Source organism: Zootermopsis nevadensis, unplaced genomic scaffold (assembly GCF_977971745.1).
Source record: "Zootermopsis nevadensis isolate Lab colony 2312 unplaced genomic scaffold, Znev_1.0 Znev_ptg000032l, whole genome shotgun sequence".
In the NCBI taxonomy this organism is placed as follows: Eukaryota; Metazoa; Arthropoda; class Insecta; order Blattodea; family Termopsidae; genus Zootermopsis; species Zootermopsis nevadensis.
In genome coordinates, this window is record NW_028259164.1 from 4,077,692 (window position 1) to 4,097,124 (window position 19,433).

General features: G+C 47.4%; 2 protein-coding genes across 4 annotated transcripts in view; both read left to right on the forward strand.

Annotated features, from left to right (window-relative positions):
- Positions 1-571: 571 nt before the first annotated feature.
- LOC110827777 (uncharacterized) lies at positions 572-13,145 on the forward strand. 3 transcript variants are annotated; one of them, XM_087359667.1, is made up of 5 exons: positions 572-1,169; positions 2,090-8,108; positions 8,270-8,529; positions 9,053-9,166; positions 11,477-13,145. In XM_087359667.1, the coding sequence occupies exons 2-5, from the start codon at positions 6,627-6,629 to the stop codon at positions 11,541-11,543; spliced, it is 1,923 nt and encodes a 640-aa protein (XP_087215793.1). In that variant the 5' UTR covers positions 572-1,169; positions 2,090-6,626; the 3' UTR covers positions 11,544-13,145. The 3 variants fall into 3 exon arrangements, with proteins under 3 accessions (XP_087215793.1, XP_021915459.1, XP_021915458.1); XM_022059767.2 differs by having other exon boundaries at positions 6,426-8,108; XM_022059766.2 differs by having other exon boundaries at positions 572-8,108.
- A 759-nt stretch (positions 13,146-13,904) lies between these two features.
- Positions 13,905-19,433, forward strand: part of LOC110827774 (Kv channel-interacting protein 4) — a 94,324-nt gene continuing 88,795 nt past the window's right edge. Inside the window, exon 1 of the mRNA XM_087359701.1 lies at positions 13,905-14,846. The gene's annotated coding sequence lies outside the window, so the exon portion shown is untranslated. The remainder of the gene's footprint in view (positions 14,847-19,433) is intronic.

Genomic DNA, 19,433 nt, shown 5'->3' on the forward strand with positions numbered 1-19,433 from the left:
TGTGTTAGCGCAAGTTGTCGTGCCTCGCTCACCTTGGAGTCGTTTGGCGTTCGTAGTCAGTTGCCGCAAAGTCCGTGACATACTCTAAGTAGTTTGGGGCGATCAGCTCCGATCGCCGCGAGATATGTCATCTGTTCCTAGGGAAGCAGAGGAGAACGGCTTATTGGTCGGCACTTCAAAGCGAGCGTCCTGTCGAGTTAGTCGTCTCGTGGTTTGGTCGAAACTCTGTGGTCATTGGACAGGTCAGGCCGTCGGCCTGAATGATAAATTCCGACACTTGTTGAGACTGAGCATTGGTACAACGTCGATACTCTGTTTGTTGCGCAGAAAACTTTTCTTGGTTTTTGTTCGGTCTATTTTTGTGTTGGTAATAACACCAAGTGTCTGGGTTCTTGAATAGCCAGTAGTTGCTCGTCTGGTGTAAATTTCTGTTACCTTCACACCCCCTCCTTGCAGATCCTTTTTAATATTATTCTCCCATCTACAGTTGGACCTCCCTAGTGATTTTGTTTGTTGTACAGTGAAATTAGATTTGGAGCAAGCGGTTACGAGCCTGTAGCCATTCTGGTTCATTGAACTTGTGTGTGTTGCGATAATTGCGCGGCCTCTGACGAGAATCCTCTTGTCGCCCGATTGACGACGCCGCGCCAAACATCCTTCACCTTGGAAGAAATGTCGTCGCTGTGCTCGCTGCGTCTGAGGCGCAAATGCCTGGTTTTCAGGCAAATCATTTTTGTGATGTAACGTAAAACTGAGGGTGAGATAATTTAATTCTCGTGTTGATGGGAGAGAGTTCAAGCTGTTTTTATGGACACCAAGAAAACAGACGATGGCAGAAAATGTTTGATTGAGGAGCCTGTCCGAAATGTAAATTTGTTAGGGAAGGAAATTTTGTGATCTTTTCAGCTTCAGTGCTCTGCTTAATAATTGAGAAATGGTGAAGAAACTTCGTGTTTTTCGAGTATCTGACCTGTGTTTGCACTTTGCAGGTACAGACCTGATACGATGATAAGTGGGGAGAGAATTCAGTAGGAGAAGGGTCTAATGAAGGTTGTTATGCTTTTGAGAAGTAAAACCAGAAAAGAAAATGTCTTATAGGAATAAAGAAGTTTGTCGTCCTTCACCCCAAGGAAAATGTGAAAAATCACGGAAAATGCTGACCAGTGAAGGTAAGTGAAACTGCACCTGTGCTCCACCAGAGTTAGGAGATTGTTTTTCGTGGGGCCTCGGAAACTGGTCCGTCTCGTGACGCGCTCCTGCGAGCTGCTTCACATTTCTTTATAATGGATCTGATGACTAGGTCTCTTTTTCGAACCTGGAAATAAGACGCTTTCAAAAGTTGTTTGCTGTGTGTTGGACCCGGACACTTGTCAGAATGTGTGCATTTGGGAGTGTCGGTTGGGTTTGTAATTTCGATTGAAGACGAATGACGTGTGACCTCTTGGCGATCTGCTTACCAAAGTGTGAATCATTTTCCCCTTCCTTTATTCCTGTGACGAACCATTATTGAGAACTGAGATAAAATTTTGTTTGAGGTTAGGAACGCCCGTAGATACTTTACGCTGTTTCTTTAAAATGCCGGCATCTCCCGGGTGGTTTCCTCCCTTCGGGTTTTCTGACTAAAATTCGTGCTGAATTTCTTATCGTTCCCGCGCGTGCTTAATAACGGCTTGGTGACAAGTGAAAGTTGAAGTTCTTCATTATGTAATATTCTCCATCCTGTTAATGGTGTAAGCCGAAGTTCTTATGTGTCAGTGTTGAAGGTGGACTCAGTAGTTTTGTGTTTGAACACAAATCAGCCTTAAGAGTTCGATATTCAGCGCTTCTAGCAATACGTCGCCTCGTCTTTGCGCTAGATGGGGCCAGTAATTCATTTCCTGTTAGGAACACAGAAATTTAATCTCATTATCTGGTTTCGCCATGCAGAAACTTGACAGTAGCCGAGCCATGGATCCTAGTTCCGCTACGTGGCTCATTATTTTAGTCTGCAGCGCACAGGAACTTGGAAAAACTTAGTGCCACGTCTCAGTTTGTTTCTTGGCCATCAGATGAATGTGAAAACTTTGTGAGATTCACATATTGTTTGCAGAATTACGAGTTTTTGCAGTTGGGACATTTGTGGAACGTCTCATTCAGACCTGCTGAACTGGGTTTGAAGAGAGATGAAATACTTCCTAGAAGTCCAGACATCTGAATCTGTCAGCTCCTTAGCTGTGGACCAGACAAAGAACGGACGTTTTAGTTGGAGCGAGTAAATTAACCTGGGGATCTCCCTCCTGTTTCAAATGTCGCTCTGCCCGGAGGAATAGTGCCACAGCTTGCCACGACACACGTCGTCTCTTGTTTCCTCGACGACATTTGGACAGCGCTGTCGAGTTTCATACAATGGATCCTCTGTGTTCAAGATTACTATCTTCTGGGAAGTTTCACTGTGCAGCCCCGTAGAAGTTTACTGACGTTTCAGGGGCGCTTACTGTCTTCATCATCAGGGTGATTGGCATTATCCCGGAAGATACTAATCTTCGTACTTGCCACCATAAGCATCCGAAACCTCTGCAACAAGCAGTGCATTTTAAGCGTCTTGTACCATAACCAAGGTCGTTACCTTGCCACTGGGTGACTGATAAAAACTTTGACGTAAATAAATACGTAGTGGCCACGAAACCTGGTACGCGAAGTGCCTGAAGGAAAAGGAAATAATAGCTCGCAGAAGGATTGCCCGCGTCAGTTGATGTAAAATGTGGAACAACAACAGAAATGAGAACGTGAGAAAAATACAAAAGGTTTCTTTAAACTGCTCCAAAAATGTCGCATTTACAGTTAATATTACCTCAAGTAATGTGAACAAAGGATGAACACAAACAGACGTTCACATGTTGATGACCGTCGTGACGTCTGTGTGGGGCGGAGCGGAAGGGAGAATCCAAGGTCGCGTTCTTGAGGCGGAGCGAGACCTGGACCTGGCTAATTCTTTTATTCTGCACCCAAGAGGATTGGGCGGCCAGAGCATGGGAGACGTGACACTCGTGCGCATCTTTAATCGGGGGAACCTAAATGAAAGAGAAAACTTTCCAGACACAGACGTAGATGGGATAATATTAAAAATGGTGTGGGGGTGTGTGGACTGGGATTAAACTAGTTGAGAGCAAGGTCCAGTGGGGGAGACCTTGTGAATTTGGCATCAAACCTTAGGGTTTCGTGAAAAGCGAGGATCCCGTTCGTTGTTGGTCCGCCAAGGAACGCAGTTTCAGTGTTTGTTAAGATCCACTGCATGCTTCAACCTTAATTAGTCATCTTCAGGTGTTTCGAAACTAATAGGTGTGCCTGCTAAATTGTTTACATATTAATGTTATCTGTTTTTATAACATGCACATGATTTATCAGCCATATCTGTTAGTTTCGAGCACTCAAAGAGAATCACCTGAAGATGACAGATTAAGGTCGAAACAGTGTAAAAAATTTTTTTGTCTAGACGGACTGTCAGACTAACGAGGAATTTTGATCAGCGAGCGACCGTCAGCTTCTCAAGAAGGGCTGCTCCACGTGGGGCTGGTAACTCTGAAAACTGCAGACAAGGTCAGCTGACCCCCCCCCCCCCCCCGGGCCACAGGAACCCAGGATACGGGCCGGCTGCGTAATATTTTGACTCATGTTGCATTTTGCTTTGTCTGGGCTACTCAAGAAGAAGACAATAGGTCCGAGAGGTAACACACACGCACACACTAAGAAAGAAACAAACACACAGAATAGCTGAAGACAGCGGCGTCACGGTAAGTGGCACAGCAGAAACTGTCCGCGTTGGACCGTTAGTCGGCGGAACGAGCGACCGAAGGCAGAGAGGCCGTTGCACCCAAGCGCGTTCGGCCCAGAGACCAAGTTTCGTGTATTTTGGTCGTTATGCTTTCGCCGAGGCTCCGAGCTTCGTGGTAGAATTTCCCCGAATTTAATCTGCCCGTAATTGTAATTTTTATTTTAACCTTTGCATTAGTTGTTCTGTACACGTACTTAAGCCAGTTCCTAAGACTGCTTACCGCATTCTAGCGGAATTTCTTACTTCTGCGTTGTCGTTGCTGAATTTGAAGTAGATCGCGCGTGGTACTAAGTGCATTCTGTAATGCTTCGACGGTATAAACCTATATACATGGAGAAACGTCGTTAAATTGTTTATGAATGGACAAATTCTGTAATGGTACGAGTGCCACAAGATCTACTCTCGTGTTCACGAGACAGAAAGTCGTTAGAGCAGTTTTGCCTTTGGATTCACTTCCGGTTCGTTCACGCCCGGAATCTGACGCAGCGCTGATCTGCTCGTCCCTGCTCTTGGTTGCCGTCAGGCCTCGGAAATTCGTCCAATTTGCATGATCTCGCGTCTGTGTGACAAACGGAATCAGGCCCTTGCAACGGGTTTCCTTCGCCAGGTCAGAGACGACCTAACAAATGATTATGGAAACTGGGTAACAGAGCATATGCGCGTTAACTGCACCTGGTGGTCGCAACGAAGCAGGTCGTCGTGGTCTGCGTGAACTTCGATGTCAAAACGGAAGGGAAAAGACGATTTGCGAGACGTAGGAACAGATGGAAGGATAACATTAAGACGGAACTGAAAACAAAGTGGCGGGCTCTTGTGATCATAAAAACTTCATGACCATCTACGTAGTTCAGGTATCGGCAGATTCTTTAGAAAGACTCTCGAATGGAGTTCCGAGATACCCGGGGCGAAGGACCGACTTGTGGCGTCAATGAAGCATCTGATCCCGTTGTGAGATGTCAGGTTCTGACGGCGGCTAATTTGAAGAGGGCTCTCTTCTTGGATATTGTGTTGTGTAGTCATCGCCCTGACGATGGAGGCAGCAAGGACGTCTGCATTTACTAGACCAGTGGTATTCAACCCCCAGATATAATTTCTCTTCAATTTTGTACCCCCAAAGTTTTTGGTGTATAATTCAAGTTATACATAGTATATAATCTACATCTAAAATAAATTACATTACTGATTATTCAGTGTTTATCATAAAATAATATATTTCTTTTTAAATTTCACTTACCCCCGAGGGTACGCGTACCCTAGGTTGAATACCACTGTACTAGACTACACGGCGCTTCAACCCAGAACACAGCCATCTTTGTATTCATCGCCGCGAGAACCCCAAATTTTACTTCTGACTTACGAACAATTTGTAAAGTTTATTTGCCATAAAAGTGTAAAATAACTTTTGTCGCACGCGGGCCTACGAGAACTATTTCTTCTAAGCAATTGTAAGCTTTGTGAACCCCTCGCACGGCCTGTGAACTCAATTGCTCGCAAACTGTTTTCCGACCCGAGTCGTGAGAGGAACGCGGAGCACCTGCTTCTGTCAGCAATCAGCATTTTGGCTGACGCAGCTTCAATTCGCACCACAGCGCGGAGTCCGCGTCTTACCTCGAGTTCTCTAATTTTTCTTTATGTATCAGCAAAAAAAGGTTTTCGTAATGAAGGGCGATCAGAATTTGCTGTGGACAATAACCACATTAAGAAGGGAACGAATTTGCGTGCCATGAGTGCGCATGCGTAAAGTTGTTATTGGCTACAAATCGGATATTTTCTGTTTAATCAACTTTTTCGCGTGTTGATACGTTTGGCTACCCCTGGCGACAGAAGTAAAGTAGGACTTGGTCACCGTAATCTCGATTCATAACTCACAGAACAGAATCGAGATTTATCCTAAATTCCAGGTCCGGATACCGGATAATAGAGGATGCCTTTCGTGAGGAACGAAGCCGCATTAGCCGAGTCTCTTGACTTTGCAGCCACTGTCAAGTTAATGCCATACATTACCGCGAGCAGTCTTCGTTCTGCGACAAATCCGCTCCTTTGTTGGCTTGTTTTTGTTCTTACAAAAGCGACGTAAGTCTCCCAACCGAACCGTTGTGTTCGGTGGGAGGAACCTGACTCGAGCCGAAGAACTGGGTAACTCTAACGTTTCCTTTCACATCCAATGACTTATTCGAAATATGGCCGTCAAATTGAAGTCGTCCAGAAGCTACTTCGTTTCATTTTTATTGCGTTAGAAATTATTTTCGTGTTCTGCTCGCACATTTACGACACAGAGCTCCCTGTCTGTTGTCACTGATTTTATGAGTCGATGCTGGGAATCTGGGTTGTTCACATCGTGTGGAGTCGCAGGTAGATTTTGAGCCCTGAAGATAGAAACATCATGTCCCTCCGAAACGTCTGGTATCTACCGCAACCCGAGCATCCACGTCTTCATCGCTGCCGTGCGGATTCTTTTCGATGACAGGCTGACATAGTCGATGTCTGATGTCACAGTTGCTAGAGCCTATGTCCTGAGTCAGATGTAGTCCGGTCCTTTTTATGTTATTTTGCGTGCATTATCATCATCTTTGCACATGTCTCCTGTTTGCACGCAACCCGCCTGTTCTCACAGGAGTGCGCTGACCTTCCTGGTGTACCGGTGTAGTGGAACCGAATTTCTGCGCTGCCCGAGGCGTGTGTAGGTGAAGTGTGGAAGTGGAAGACAGCAGAAGAAGGGGGGCGGAGAAGAGGGAACTCAAAAAGAACTGACTGCATCCGAAGAACGCGCAGTGAGACTCAGTCGCCGAGTGAGGTTTGTCGATTGCTCGCCAGGATGCAGCGGCACGTCAAAGTGGCTGAGGAGAAGCCAGAGAGCGGCGGCCACATGAAGTGGTGGATATCGGTGGGAATGCTGGCCCTTGTTTCGGTCTGCGCGTTCATAGGAATCACGTTATGGCTCGGCCTAAACGTCGAAAGCGGAGACAGCAGGAAGACGGTGGCGGCCAAGAGCGACAACTTCGACGACGAAAAGATGCCGTCGGCACCAAGGACCGAGAAGCAACAGACAGTGGTCGGAGCAGCGAACCAGAAAACGAATGAAGACAACGAGGGGGAAGGACGGAAACAGTACGACGAAGCAGAGGTGGCGCCGACCACGGAATTGGTTTATAAAGATTTAGGGGAAGAAGCTTACGTCGAAGAGGTGCGCAATTCGCAAACGACAAGCGAGATAGAAGATGTTGCGACAGACGCTCCCGCGATTCGCCATGAAGACGCCTCGACGTCTGGATCGCCCCTGGATCCTCAGCCGATAACGGAAACACCGACTTTACTTCCGGGCGACCCGACTGCGGGGGAAACCGCCACCCGGAAAAAAGAACCGCCGCCGACCGCTGCGAGCAGCCGGAAGAAGTACCCGGAACATGAGTCGACGACATTGTCAGCACTGCCCTACAGCGGCGGTACAGAAGTGGCCGCGGGAAGGCAACCCGCTCCGGAGCCTCTGATGTTCAGCGAATCTGAACACGATGCCGGCGAACTCCTGCACACCAGTGAGGAAAACAGCCCTCTGACATCTGAAGACGACATTGTCAGTGCATTTCTGGGCCAAGGGATTGAAGATGTAAGGCACTTTGATATAAGCGACGTCGTAAACGAGAAAGGCGAACACTTCATGCCTCAGAATTTCGATTACCCGCACGACAGGGATTACGTGCCTTTGCAACAATCGGCGAACCTACACGTGACGAAACCCTCGATCGCGGAACGTCTTCACGAAATCACAGAAGACGGCGTGGACAGAGACGGTGTTCCCAGCTTGGACCACGACGACGGTCTGTTTTACAGCTCCAGGAACCCGGACAGGTACGACGGTGAGGACCCCGACTTGGCTGAGAACCCTTTCGCGACTTTCCTCCAGGGACGCTTACAGGAGCTGTACAACTGGCTGTCCACCGACGAGGACCTGGCAGGGAAACATGCCGCCGACAGCGACAGTTTAAGCGGCGACTTCATGAAGGTTCTGGTCGCTCTGAACCGATCGTTGAACGAAGGCAACTCCAGCTTCCTGCTGGACCAGCTGAAGGAGATGTACTACAACGAATCCGCGCTGAACGTCACTGACCCGGCCGTCCTCCACAACAGCAGCAGCTTGGTGTCCTTCGGGCTGCTGGCATTCGACCTCCTGCTGCTACGCAATGTGCAGCAGATCGCGTGGGAGGAAGAGAGGCTGTCCAGCGAAGAGATGCTCAGAGACCCGGAAGTCCTTGCCCTGAACGCGCTGTTCATGCCGCCCGAGAAGGTCAGGCAGTTACAGGTAGGTAACCCGGCGGAACGATAATATTAAAACGGATCTGAAAGTCGTGGTGTCTGGGAGGGGATTGGATTCATCTTGCTGTAAGTTGCTGCTGGTGGAGGGATCTTGCGAAAACGTTGAACTCGGTAATGCGAAAGCAATTTCCTTGATTTGTTTCGCAGGAGCCGACGTCAAGGATCGGGAAGGAGAACAAGGAAGACGACAGTGACAAGAGCCTCTTGCAGGAATTCATGGAGTTCGTGGCCGGGTCACTGCGAGCGGTCGTGAACCTGGGGCGCGCGTACCGTTGGAGCGTGGCTCCCGCGATCTCTTCTCTGGAAGGCAGCAACGCTCTGGACTGCATCTGGACGCTGTACTGCAGGAATCTGGACAAGACGGCGCGTCTGAACGGGCCGTACGGCTTCCTGGCCAAGATGAACAGGTGCGCACCGCTCCGACGCCTCGGGGCTTTGAAGCACGAATGAACGCTGTTGGTGGCTTTCCTGTCTGTCTGTCTGTCTGTCTGTCTCATTGAAAGAGCGCTGTAAGATGAGATGCGCTGCCCGTGTCGCCGTTAATTACTCAGACACGAGAGGGAGGTTTAGTTCAAAGGTCAGAGGTACAGCAGCTCTCTGTGCCCTGGCACGTTTTCTCCGGTGCAGGAAGAAGGGACGCAGCTTCGGCTTTTTGCGCTGATGGACGGATAATTCGGGATGCAGAATTTTGTCTCGTTTGCTGATCGCTGTTGCAAAGAAGGGGTTTTCAAATCTCCAGATTTTCATTAATTTATTTCTCCAGACCACGAACACGCATTCTTATCCTGCGCTAGACGCACGTGTGTGGTATCGCTTGGTTAACGGGCGTACAGCCATTTCACGGGCATCCGATCTCCAACTTGTAGTTCCGGTTGCCAGATTGCTCGGCTCATGCTAACCTTTTCTGTTCTGTTCTGTTCTGGTCTGAAGCCTGGGCCTGCGGATGCTGATGGGGGAGTTCCCGGTGGAGAGCGCCCTAGAGCGACTCGTCAGTGCGGTTACGCTCGGCTGGGGCCACATGGACTGCGAGAAGATGTTTCCGAGGTAAGCCGCCCGGGAGTGAACCGAAGACTGTGATGTCTGCGTCCTGGTCACGAGGTTCGAGGCGACCCTCGTGACGGGGACGCATCGAGTTCTCTGCGGTACGCGTGCAGTTTGTTCTGTTACGACGCAGCCCCGTCGACTTCCTTCTGTGTAAAATTTTGTCCGTATTGATTTCTTATTTAACGAGCCCCTAACGAAGAGCGCTCGTCTCTGTTACGAATTCGGGTGGGCGAGGCTTCCGCCAAAGATTACGAGCGTCGTTTGCTCACATTCAGGAGCCCATGCAATAACAGAAACACGTGTTTATAAACACCGCAATGTTCAGAGCGAGTTTACGACTTCGCTCGTCTCCAGTGGCTTCTCGAATTTCGAATTTCTGGCTCTCGTGCGCGCGCTAATGATCTTTTGGTTCTATGAAATGCGGGGGATTTATCTGTTGACTAACCGAGCCTCTGTCACATTCTGTTTCATTGCCTGCACTTCGGTTTTGGGAGTCCTGGCTTCGATTCTCGACCTGACTTAAGTCTAGCCACACTTGAAATAGGCCACGACCCCCTCCCTTCACATCGTTGCCATTTCACGGTTCTATGTTTTACGTTTTATGACGTGTGTATATGATAGGGCGCTGTTTAATAGCCAGCCGACGCATTGTGCGTGCGCTGCCTTGTTTTTTAAGTGCGCCGACAGAAAAATAATTGAACCATAAATATTCAAAGAAGCCTAGAACGAGTCCCTACAGAAACGGAGTTTTGAATTATGAAAGTTCTCCTTTCAGAGCGCGTCGTCACATGTTGAATTACTGCAGCGAAGTTTACGGACTTAATGGAAGAGCGTCGGTGGCTCAGTCAGTGGGGCACCTGGCGCACTGCTTGGGGCCATTTGCCCAGGATCTTGTCTTGTGACGTCAGTAAACTTTGGTCTCTGAATGGGCCTCGGAATGTGGAAGTGGCCAGTGTCATTTTGTTCTGGTGCTGAGGGACTTCGCTTTACTTCCCTTGCAGCTCGTCGAAATGTTATTTAAGAATCCAGTCCGTACCGCGAAGAAAACACCGCACTTCACCGTCACAAAGATTAACCGACTAACGTCGTTTGAGGAAATAATCGCTGTTTATTCTGGGAATCATACGAACACATTCGTACTCTACGTTGGCGAAACGGAGAGCTATTCAATGTTAAAATGGGTGGTACGTATAGTTACCAGTGAGTTTTAAAGGGTTAAAAATGTTTCTGCATCTTCCGATATCTATGATGCGTGCCGCGGGCCGCGTTTTGATTTTCGCGGTGCAGTGAATTGACAGGAATAAGAAGTTTGTCGAGTTTCGATTGTCCCTAGTTTAAGCTTTTCGACCCAACTGCACGGACCAGAGTCCTCCTTGACAAGCTGACAGCCGCTGACCTGGTGAAGATATTCCCCGCCTGTGGTGGAACCCCGAGAAAATCGGCGCCGTCGTCGGTGGACGCAGCGAAGCTTAACTTCTGTTTTAGCCTAGTTCTCGCTCTTTCGTGTTGCGTGGATATTTTCAGCCTAATCGTTCATGGTTGCTCATGGCGGACAGAGCCCACAAATGCTTCTTACTCTTGATACATAAATCATTTTCCCACGTGCAGAATAATCGTGGAAGAAATTAATATTTTATGTTTCTCAGACTTCCTTTACTAGAAGTGTTTTTTTAAATATAAAATTCGACTTGGTTGTCTGAGGGACTGTTTCACTGCAAACTCTTGAGAGATCGGAGTAATATTAAAATGAATATTGAAGACATCTGACATGTCGGTGTGAAGTGGATTGAACTGGCTCGGGATGTGGCCCAGTGGCGGGTTCCACAAGAAAGCGGGGAATTTCCCGTCAGCTTCTCAAGAGGAAAGAGTCTGTTCCGTGGAAAATCAGGTCAGAGAATGGAGCCTCTGTCACGCGAGGAATTCGACAGGACTGGGCGTGTGTTTGCCGACCAGCTTACGAAATCCGCAGCTGCAGAGGGCATTCGCAAGTAGGTGGCTTCGTAACGGTGGCTGTTAATTAGCGGGGTCTAAAGAACACGACAGGACACTGAACTTACGGAGTCCGTGCAGAACGGAGGGCCCTTTGAATACACGAAGCGCTCCTGGTCGCCGGAGAAGCTGGTAGTCGCTCAGTCAGCCAGGAAATTACTGGCCGTTCGTGGAACCCGAAAGTTCATTAAGGCATTCCGTAATCTGGTAGATACCGATGTTTCGGAGGAGATTCGTTCCTCCATCATCAGAATAGCCGCCTTCGGACTGACCGCCGTGAAAACCCCAAATCTTATTAAACGGGACCTCGTTCTGTTTCAGGTGCGCTGTTACGGAAGCGACTGACATCGTCCTGAAGACGGCCCTTGGGATCACCGGAGAAACGTGAGAGGAGCTTTGATTACTGCAGAACCTAAACGTGTGTAACTGATCGTAGACGTAAGGACTGGTGCGATTTCTTCTTCTTCAACGTAGTCGTTCAGACCCGACACGGGACTGCGTGTCCTTCCCTGCAGGGATCTGTAAGGCGAAGTGTTATTGATGCGTCAGTCGGTGTTTGCTTTAAAGTCAACATTGCAGTGACCGCTGTTACCGGCCACTGGTCTTTCGTTAGCTACAAATTAGCGTTTACCGCTGTTTGTGCAACCAGCGTCCTCAAAGTGGCCAGGAACGTGAGTGCGTTGATTTTTCAAAATTACTAACGTCCTATTCTTCTTCTTCTTCTCTCTCTGTCTCTTTTTTTAATAGCTGTCTTTTGTCTTGTAATTTTAATTACGTCGAAACTTGGCTGACGCAGTTTGTGAGTGGATGTTTTAATTTCACAGCGGAATCGCGATGAACGTCCAGACACTTCAAACATTAGAAATCTTCCTTCGAGTGTAAAAATTAATCCAAAATGTCTGTCTGCCCTGCGTGACAGCAAAATGCCCCATCCGGGCCGTGTCTCAGCGAAGAGAGGGCAGAACGGGCGAATGTTAATTAACGTTGTCTTTTGAGCATTTCTCATTCAGATGACAACGTTACTGCTTCGTATTCAGAATCTCGGCTCGGAGTGGTTTTACTGAGTCCTTCCAGGCAGATGGGATAGCACTTTAAAATACGCCACGACCGCTTCCTTCCTAATGCTTTGGAGCGAAAATTATCCGACCGCCGTATCTCAGAGACGTCTGGCTTCTGTCTCGTTCTGCTCCGCCGAAGAGGAAGTCGAAGGAATTCGGAAGCCCTGAGCAATTGCTGATGACTCGAGGGCTCGAAGGGACCGCGCGGACGCTGGTTATTTGCAGCGACACAACTCACCTTCTACCTTTATATATAAAATGTTATGTCCTGTAAGTAAGTAATTAATTGAGACAGGGCATCCTGAACACTTAAAGCTGTCCTCAAAGTGGTAAATACATTCAAAATTTTCGTCGCACAACCTGAAGGGAAGAGACCATGTTTATATGAAAGATAATATTAAAACGGATCAGTCTCGATTAGTCTGCCTGAGGACTGGGTCCAGTGGCAGGCTCCTGGGAATACGGTAATGCACTTTTGACGTCGTGATAGTGGGAAATTTCTGACCAGCTAAGCGACTAGTAGCTTCTTAAGAAGGACTGTGCTCTGAGGAGTTGGTGGTTGGTTGATTAGTTTGTAAGTGATTATGGAGACAGTCTTGACAAAGGGTGATAATGGTTTGGCGGGCCATTCTGTCTTCCGCTCCACTGTTTATCAACTTCCGCTCCTTGTAATGGAGCCCGAGAAAGGGAGAGCCACGAGATGCAGATAGAAGGCGCCCTCTTAGTGCACGGCGCCTCTCTGCAGCGACCAAAGTCACGCCGCACAGGGATCTGGCCTCGTCCTTGTAAATTCTCCAGTTTTCGCGATGTTCTTCATAAAATGTTGTTTTAGTAAATAACAGGTATTTGTAATTTATGCACGTTTATTAAGTTGTGACTATTTATTTATATATAAGTATTTATTAAAAGTACTTTTGTTTGCTGATTCATGACTTGTGTGTTTCATTTTGAAGTTTTCAGCGGACACGATCAGTTGATATGCCTACGGAGAACGCGTAGGACGATGTATAACCACTGTTTCTCGTGGTAAGTTTGTTTAAACTGATTTGCCATTTTTCACAAACCATGCAGAGACGACGTGTGTAAGCGCGGGGGGGGGGGGGGCATTTCTTTTCGATAACTTCCGGAAAGGACGTCGCTTTCAGTTGTTGTAACCTCTCAGATTCTCCTAATGAGCCCAAACATGAAGATGACGTAATTGAAATCTTTCTTTCCTTCACATTCCGTAGTCAGGCGGCATGAAGGGACGACAGGAGACAAAGATGAAGCTTGTGTTGACTTTATCTTAATTTCGCAAGACCTCTGTCCATCTGAAGCCGAACACAGTTCCGTTACTGACAGAATAAAACAAATGAACGATGCGATGTAGCCACAGAGTTAAAAAAATATTGGCTTTTGTATGCCACGTCTCAGTTCGTTATCTCAGGGTTTTTCTACTGCGAAGTGCCTGTCAGGAACTACGTAAGAACAACTGAGAGCCTGCGTTTTCCTTTTGGAAGTTCACCGAATAACGGCGGCTTAGCCAACGCGATGCGTGTCCAATGCAAACGTCAGCAAAGCCCCCCCCCCCCCCCCCCCCCCCGCGACTCAGTCAGGATTGAACACGTGAGAACCCGAGCTTTCGGATTCTGCGCAGTTGGCAACATCGTATTTCTTTTAATGGCGTTCCCGCAGGTACTGAAGTTACGTAGTGTCGACGGGAGAATGTCTTTGATTGACGAAATGTTAAGGATGAGGAAGGAAGCGAGCCCTCCTTCCCAGAGTTTGAGTGGAGGAACTGGGGAAGACCATGATAGCCGGCCTTTTAATACGAGAATCTATCATCGGACTTCCAAAATGCGACGTAGGACAGTCACCGACTAAGTCGCGACGTTCCGTGACGTAATAACTTTTTTATATACAGCCTGTGACACAAGAGAGACATAATGAATACGTATGGGGATCTTACACAGGGCCTTTCAAGTGTAAAACATGTTTCAATCACAGCGCCATAGCCACTAACAGACCGAAGGTCGTCTAATTTTGTGTTGTTTTCTTTGTGTAAATCACAGTCAAACTGTGGCTTAAAACATTCGCGTTGCAAGACTGAAGAAAGACTCGAAACACTTTCAAGACAGCTGGCCGACAGTAGAATAGGTAGGTGACCTTCAGAATACACTGAGCAAGCTTGGTCAGTGCTCGGAACATGTTCATTCAGCTGCATTGTCTGCAAAGTAAAACTCGAACTGTAACTGTCTGACGTCACTTTGCCTTGTTTCGGGTAACGCTGCTCTGCTATCCGAACAGGTGCTTCCCTCTGGTGGCTGTTTCCTTATTGCCGCTGTTATTCCAAGCGAGTGCACTCCCTGTACTAGTTTTTATGTGCTGTGTTCTCTCAAGTTTTAAAGTTGTGAATGTGTTTTGTGTGTTTGTATTTCTGAAACTCGTGTTTTTTAAGGGTATTTATAGTGGTGTACTGAAAATTAATAGCTTGAACAGAAAAAGGAAGTAATTATATGATGACCGGCATGAAATGGCGGGTGTACGTGACAAACCGAAGTCGTTCAAAGTTTCGTGTTTTGATTTGTGTGGTTATAAAAAGCAGAGAAGAAGGATTTGACCGTCGAATGAAGCTCCAAACGACAGATAACACGGTGAGTTAACAAACCAATTAGCATCTTCTTTCCTAATGTTGTAATGCATAGAACATTTTACAGGTGATGGATTTGTGAAGGATTGCATGTCCCCATGTTTAATTCCCAGAAATCGTAATGATAATATCAGTTTGTCTATACATGGACTCAGGTTTGACGTTCAATTCAAATTTAAAGCTAAACTTTCGTATTTTGTAACCAATTATCCGTCGTAGTGAACAGTCGTAAACTTACGCTTCATTTGAAGTAGGGTTTCAGGTTGAAGCGGGCATTTGCCTTCGTTTCGTTAGACAACAGACCTTCGTCAGGAAACTTCTAGACAGTTTTGGATTTAGTGAACAAAGAATGGGATGGGCAGAACATTGCTTTGATGAAAATTCGGGGGTCCGGCTGACCGTGATGTTCCGAAAGCATTTCGTAGTTTCCATTGTAATACGAGCTGGGGCGTTCCTGCTGGTGATGGCGCAGCATGCAATGGGCCTCCAGTGTCACGTAGTGATCAACTTCCTTCAGAAAACAAAGTTTCGGGAGGTCAGTGGGGTGACATGAACGACAAACTTTCAAGAGCCACAAGGTCTACTGCTCCTCAGCGACACCTCCAGAGCAATGCTGCTCAGAAGCTGGTAGTAGCTCGTCTGGTCAATAGTTGCCTCGTACCTGGTCACATTTTGTATATATTTTCCAACTCTCCCATCTGCCTGTCTTAAATGACTTTAATTACCCCAGGGTCGTCTGTCTCAATACCAAAAACGCGATATTCGGGTAATGAATAAGAAATTTCGGTGCGTATGATAATACGAAGTTTAGGTACATTCTGTGATCATATACGGAGGTCAAATTAGGTCCAAGATGCTGTTGTGTCAGAGAAAGAGGTCAGTTCTCTCGTGTTGTGGCATTCCACGATTTATTTTACGTTCGCTCGTAAATTACTCTCGTGTGGAAATGGCTTTCTTCGGTCCATTTAACTGAAGCTGTGCAGCTACAAGATAAAGAACTCGCTTGATATTCGAGGTGGTCGTTTCTTCATGCACGGAGTGAGCAGCGCGTCGTTTACTACGTCTTTGCTCCGACTGTGGCAGGTAATGGTGCTGAAGTCGAATTAATTTCTTGCTGAGCCAAGTGAGACGGTGACGATTCACCTCTTGTGGGTTGCGACGTGTGTCTTCATCTTCAGCACTGAAGATGGAGACGGTATGTTCCTACGAAACGATGGCGCCCACTTACCAGCCTACATGACGTCACAGCCCACAAGGTCATCTTCTTCACCGCCGTGAGAACCTCACCAAGGTTGACGCAAAAAATATGTTTTCCTTTACAAGTGTTTCCGAATTGCGGTGGAATTTTCTAGACAACATCGTGCAAAAAGTAGTCTCTTTCAAAGTTGTGTTCAGAATTACCAAAATCTAATTACGTGCCAGCTTTAATCACCGAAGTTCGCAACTGATCCTCGTTTGTTTCAATAAACCCTCTAGAGGATCGCGAAGATACTTCTCTGGAACAGAGAGGCCAATGACGTCATCTCTCAAACTTAAATTTTGAATGAATTTATGAACTGCCATCAGTTGCTTTGATAGGCTGTCGGGAATTATAATACGCGATTCTTCCGTCAGAATTCTCTGCTATAAATTGTCGTCTGTAAACATCGCATCAAAATGTCGCCCGTCTGTAGGTTTTACGTGACGATCGTGTAATGAAAGCAGAATCTGTGGATGCGTTTGTGATCTGTCTTTGCAACAAATTTCGCGATGAACGACTCGAAGACGATAAGAGTCGAAGAGGCTTTTTAGCAAAAGCGATCTATGGCCACAGCTGTTCCGTTTCAATTAAAACAAGACTGGAGAGGTTTAATCTTTGGAGTACCCTGACATTTCAAAGGGAGTAACTCAACCAATGATGGCCTATGAAAGGCAAACTTATTCTTGTAAAAATGTGATGAAAGGAACGACAGACAGACGGACATGGACGGGCCTGTGAGGTTTTATTTGCCTACATTAAAGCGTAAAGAACGCCTGCGCCTGGCGCCACGGTGGGGAATTATGAGAAATTGGGCATTGCAGTAAAAAAGTCCATGGGCACGTAAGACTTTCGATGACCCGAGCGGAGCACGCGTTCAATAAAACCTTTGAAAGTGTCGTAAAATTAACGTAAAACACGAGCAGTTCAACAAAGCGGTCACACGGACGTGTATTGGGTTGAGGGGGTGGCCAGACACTTCCTTTCGCGATTTTACTTGGCCACTACTGGAAAGTGTCGAGCCATTACCGTTTCCTTCTGTACCCTTCCCCACTCTCCCTCCACCTTCACGTATGGAGTTCAAACACGTCGTTAAACTAAGAGCGGCCTTCACTGCGTAATTCGACCAGGAGATGATACGTCTGACTTGGCTTGCGTGGGACTCAGAGGGAGAATTGGATGCGGAACGTTGGCCACATTGCATGACGTCTAAGTTTGGACGTCGGAGATTTATGGGGCCCTTCAGTGAACATCATGCCATAGGACCCGCAGTCCTTGAGACCGCCAGTCTGGAAGGGCTTGCTCTCACCACCACTCCGTCCGTCCGTCCGTCCGTTCGTTTGAGATCTTGGTTCAATTCCCACATGGATCAGCCGACGTCGGCTTTTCACATTTGCAGTTCATCCAGCGGATGCGGAGATCGAAGCCCGAAACGATTATGTAAGTAGGACTCAAACGAGCAGGGCTTCAACGAGGTTTAGTGAACAGAGCAGTTCGTAGATGTTGAGGGATTTGAATGCGTAAAGGAGAAATCATTTTTACAGAGTGCCATAAACTGTTTCAACTGATCGTAAAAATCACTTATAATTAACGAAAGGCTCACGTGTAGACTCGATGCTGAAATACAAGTAACTCGACGGTTCAACGCCGCCATTGGACACGAATCCTAATATTATCATGTAAGTGGTTTCCCTATCAAAATTCTGTGTGCGTTTCTTGTCTTCCTCATTATGGCCCGTATAAATCACGAAGATCTCCGTGTGTTTGGCTACACTTGTGACATCTCTTACTTTTATCCGCGTGAAAGTTCGTCTACCGCATTCGACCAACATCAGCTAATTTCGGGCATTGGCATTCTCGATTGAGCAGTCAACTGATGCCGTAATTGTGACTCGGTCGTCAGATTCTCGTTTGTGGAAGCGAGACACGTCACTGCGAATACGAGGGTGACGGTTCGATAGCCACGCCCGATGTCAATTTTACGGATTCGACTGAATTATTTTTATTTGATGACTGTTCATTTATGGAAAGTTCAGACGCATTTCGTTAGAAAACAAGGCGCTTAGAATGATGACATCTCTTGCGCGGTGTAATTATCTCTCACATTTGTACGAAATGTTGTCTTTCTGTTTTCCATTCGTCATGCTTCGTGTCTGACCTTCTTCAGGAGGGCAAGGCTCTCACTGGGTTAGCCTTTCCCCGTTCTGCTGTGTTACCTCAGGGGCGGAAAGCGCCACACATGGCCCAGGAGATCGCTTAACTTCCCTGAAAGTGTCCGTGTCTTCTTTTGGCCTCTGTCGACAAGTGTAGTTTCTGAACGTCTTTAGTTCAGATCCCGTGGAAGAGGCCGTTCCCGAACGAGACACCGTCGCGGCAAGTGTTGAAAGACTGCAGGAGAACGCCCAACGGCCGTTCCGCACTGCCTCCGTTGCCACCGTCCCCGAAACGTCGTCATGAAACAAACACTGAAGCGCCGAGACTTGGGCGGAGGTCACTCTTAGCCGGTTGAAGTGTTCGCCGTTCAGCAGTGCCAACGCAAGATCATAAACCTCCAATCACACAAGATAATTCCGCGCGCGCAGACGAGATTGGTCGACTCGGCGGCACTTGAACTGGCGGGTCTCGGAGAAACCACGATTTGCCGTACTCCAGGAAATAAAAGCAGAAGAATTGAAGATTAAACGCCACATTTAATGGACACCAACTGAGTCTGATTTGCGCCGAGTGCGGGGGGTGGGGGTTGCTAGAGAGGTTTAGCAGGAAGACGGTAGTAATTGCGTGATGAGGAACTTCGTAAGTTGTAAGTTTTCACAGGATTTTCTGTGAGTAATGAAATCAACGAGGCCGGGGCATGTAGCACGCATGGCAACAAGAGATTTGTGCCCGTTCGTGACGGTCTGTTACGGAAGGGAACACGGAGTAGCCTCTCGCTTCTTGGTCAGTGTTTGTGCTGTAATGCCCGACGTAAACTTAATTTGCATTGCACAGTGACGTATTTCCACAAGGGACGAGCCTCGGAGCGCTTAACGAGCTTCAAGATTACGCTTGAATCAAGCCGAGTTCTGCCCCGTCCCGAACTCCCTGAATCTCTGCTGTTCCCTCGGTCTGAGAGGTCGGCTGCCAGGCGTGCGAAGGCTTCCGACTTTTGGATGTGGACGAGGAGCCGACATATTCCGAACTGCCCGGCAACAAAAATCGGGAGTCTAGTGATTTTCGAGATTACTCAATCTAAACGCTGCCTTTAGGAATTGCACTTCAACAGAAAAAGCTTTGAACCTACTTTTGTATGTGAATTTTCGTGATCCCAGCTTTTATGCGTCAGACACAAAGTTCTGTTTACTCGTTACTAATATT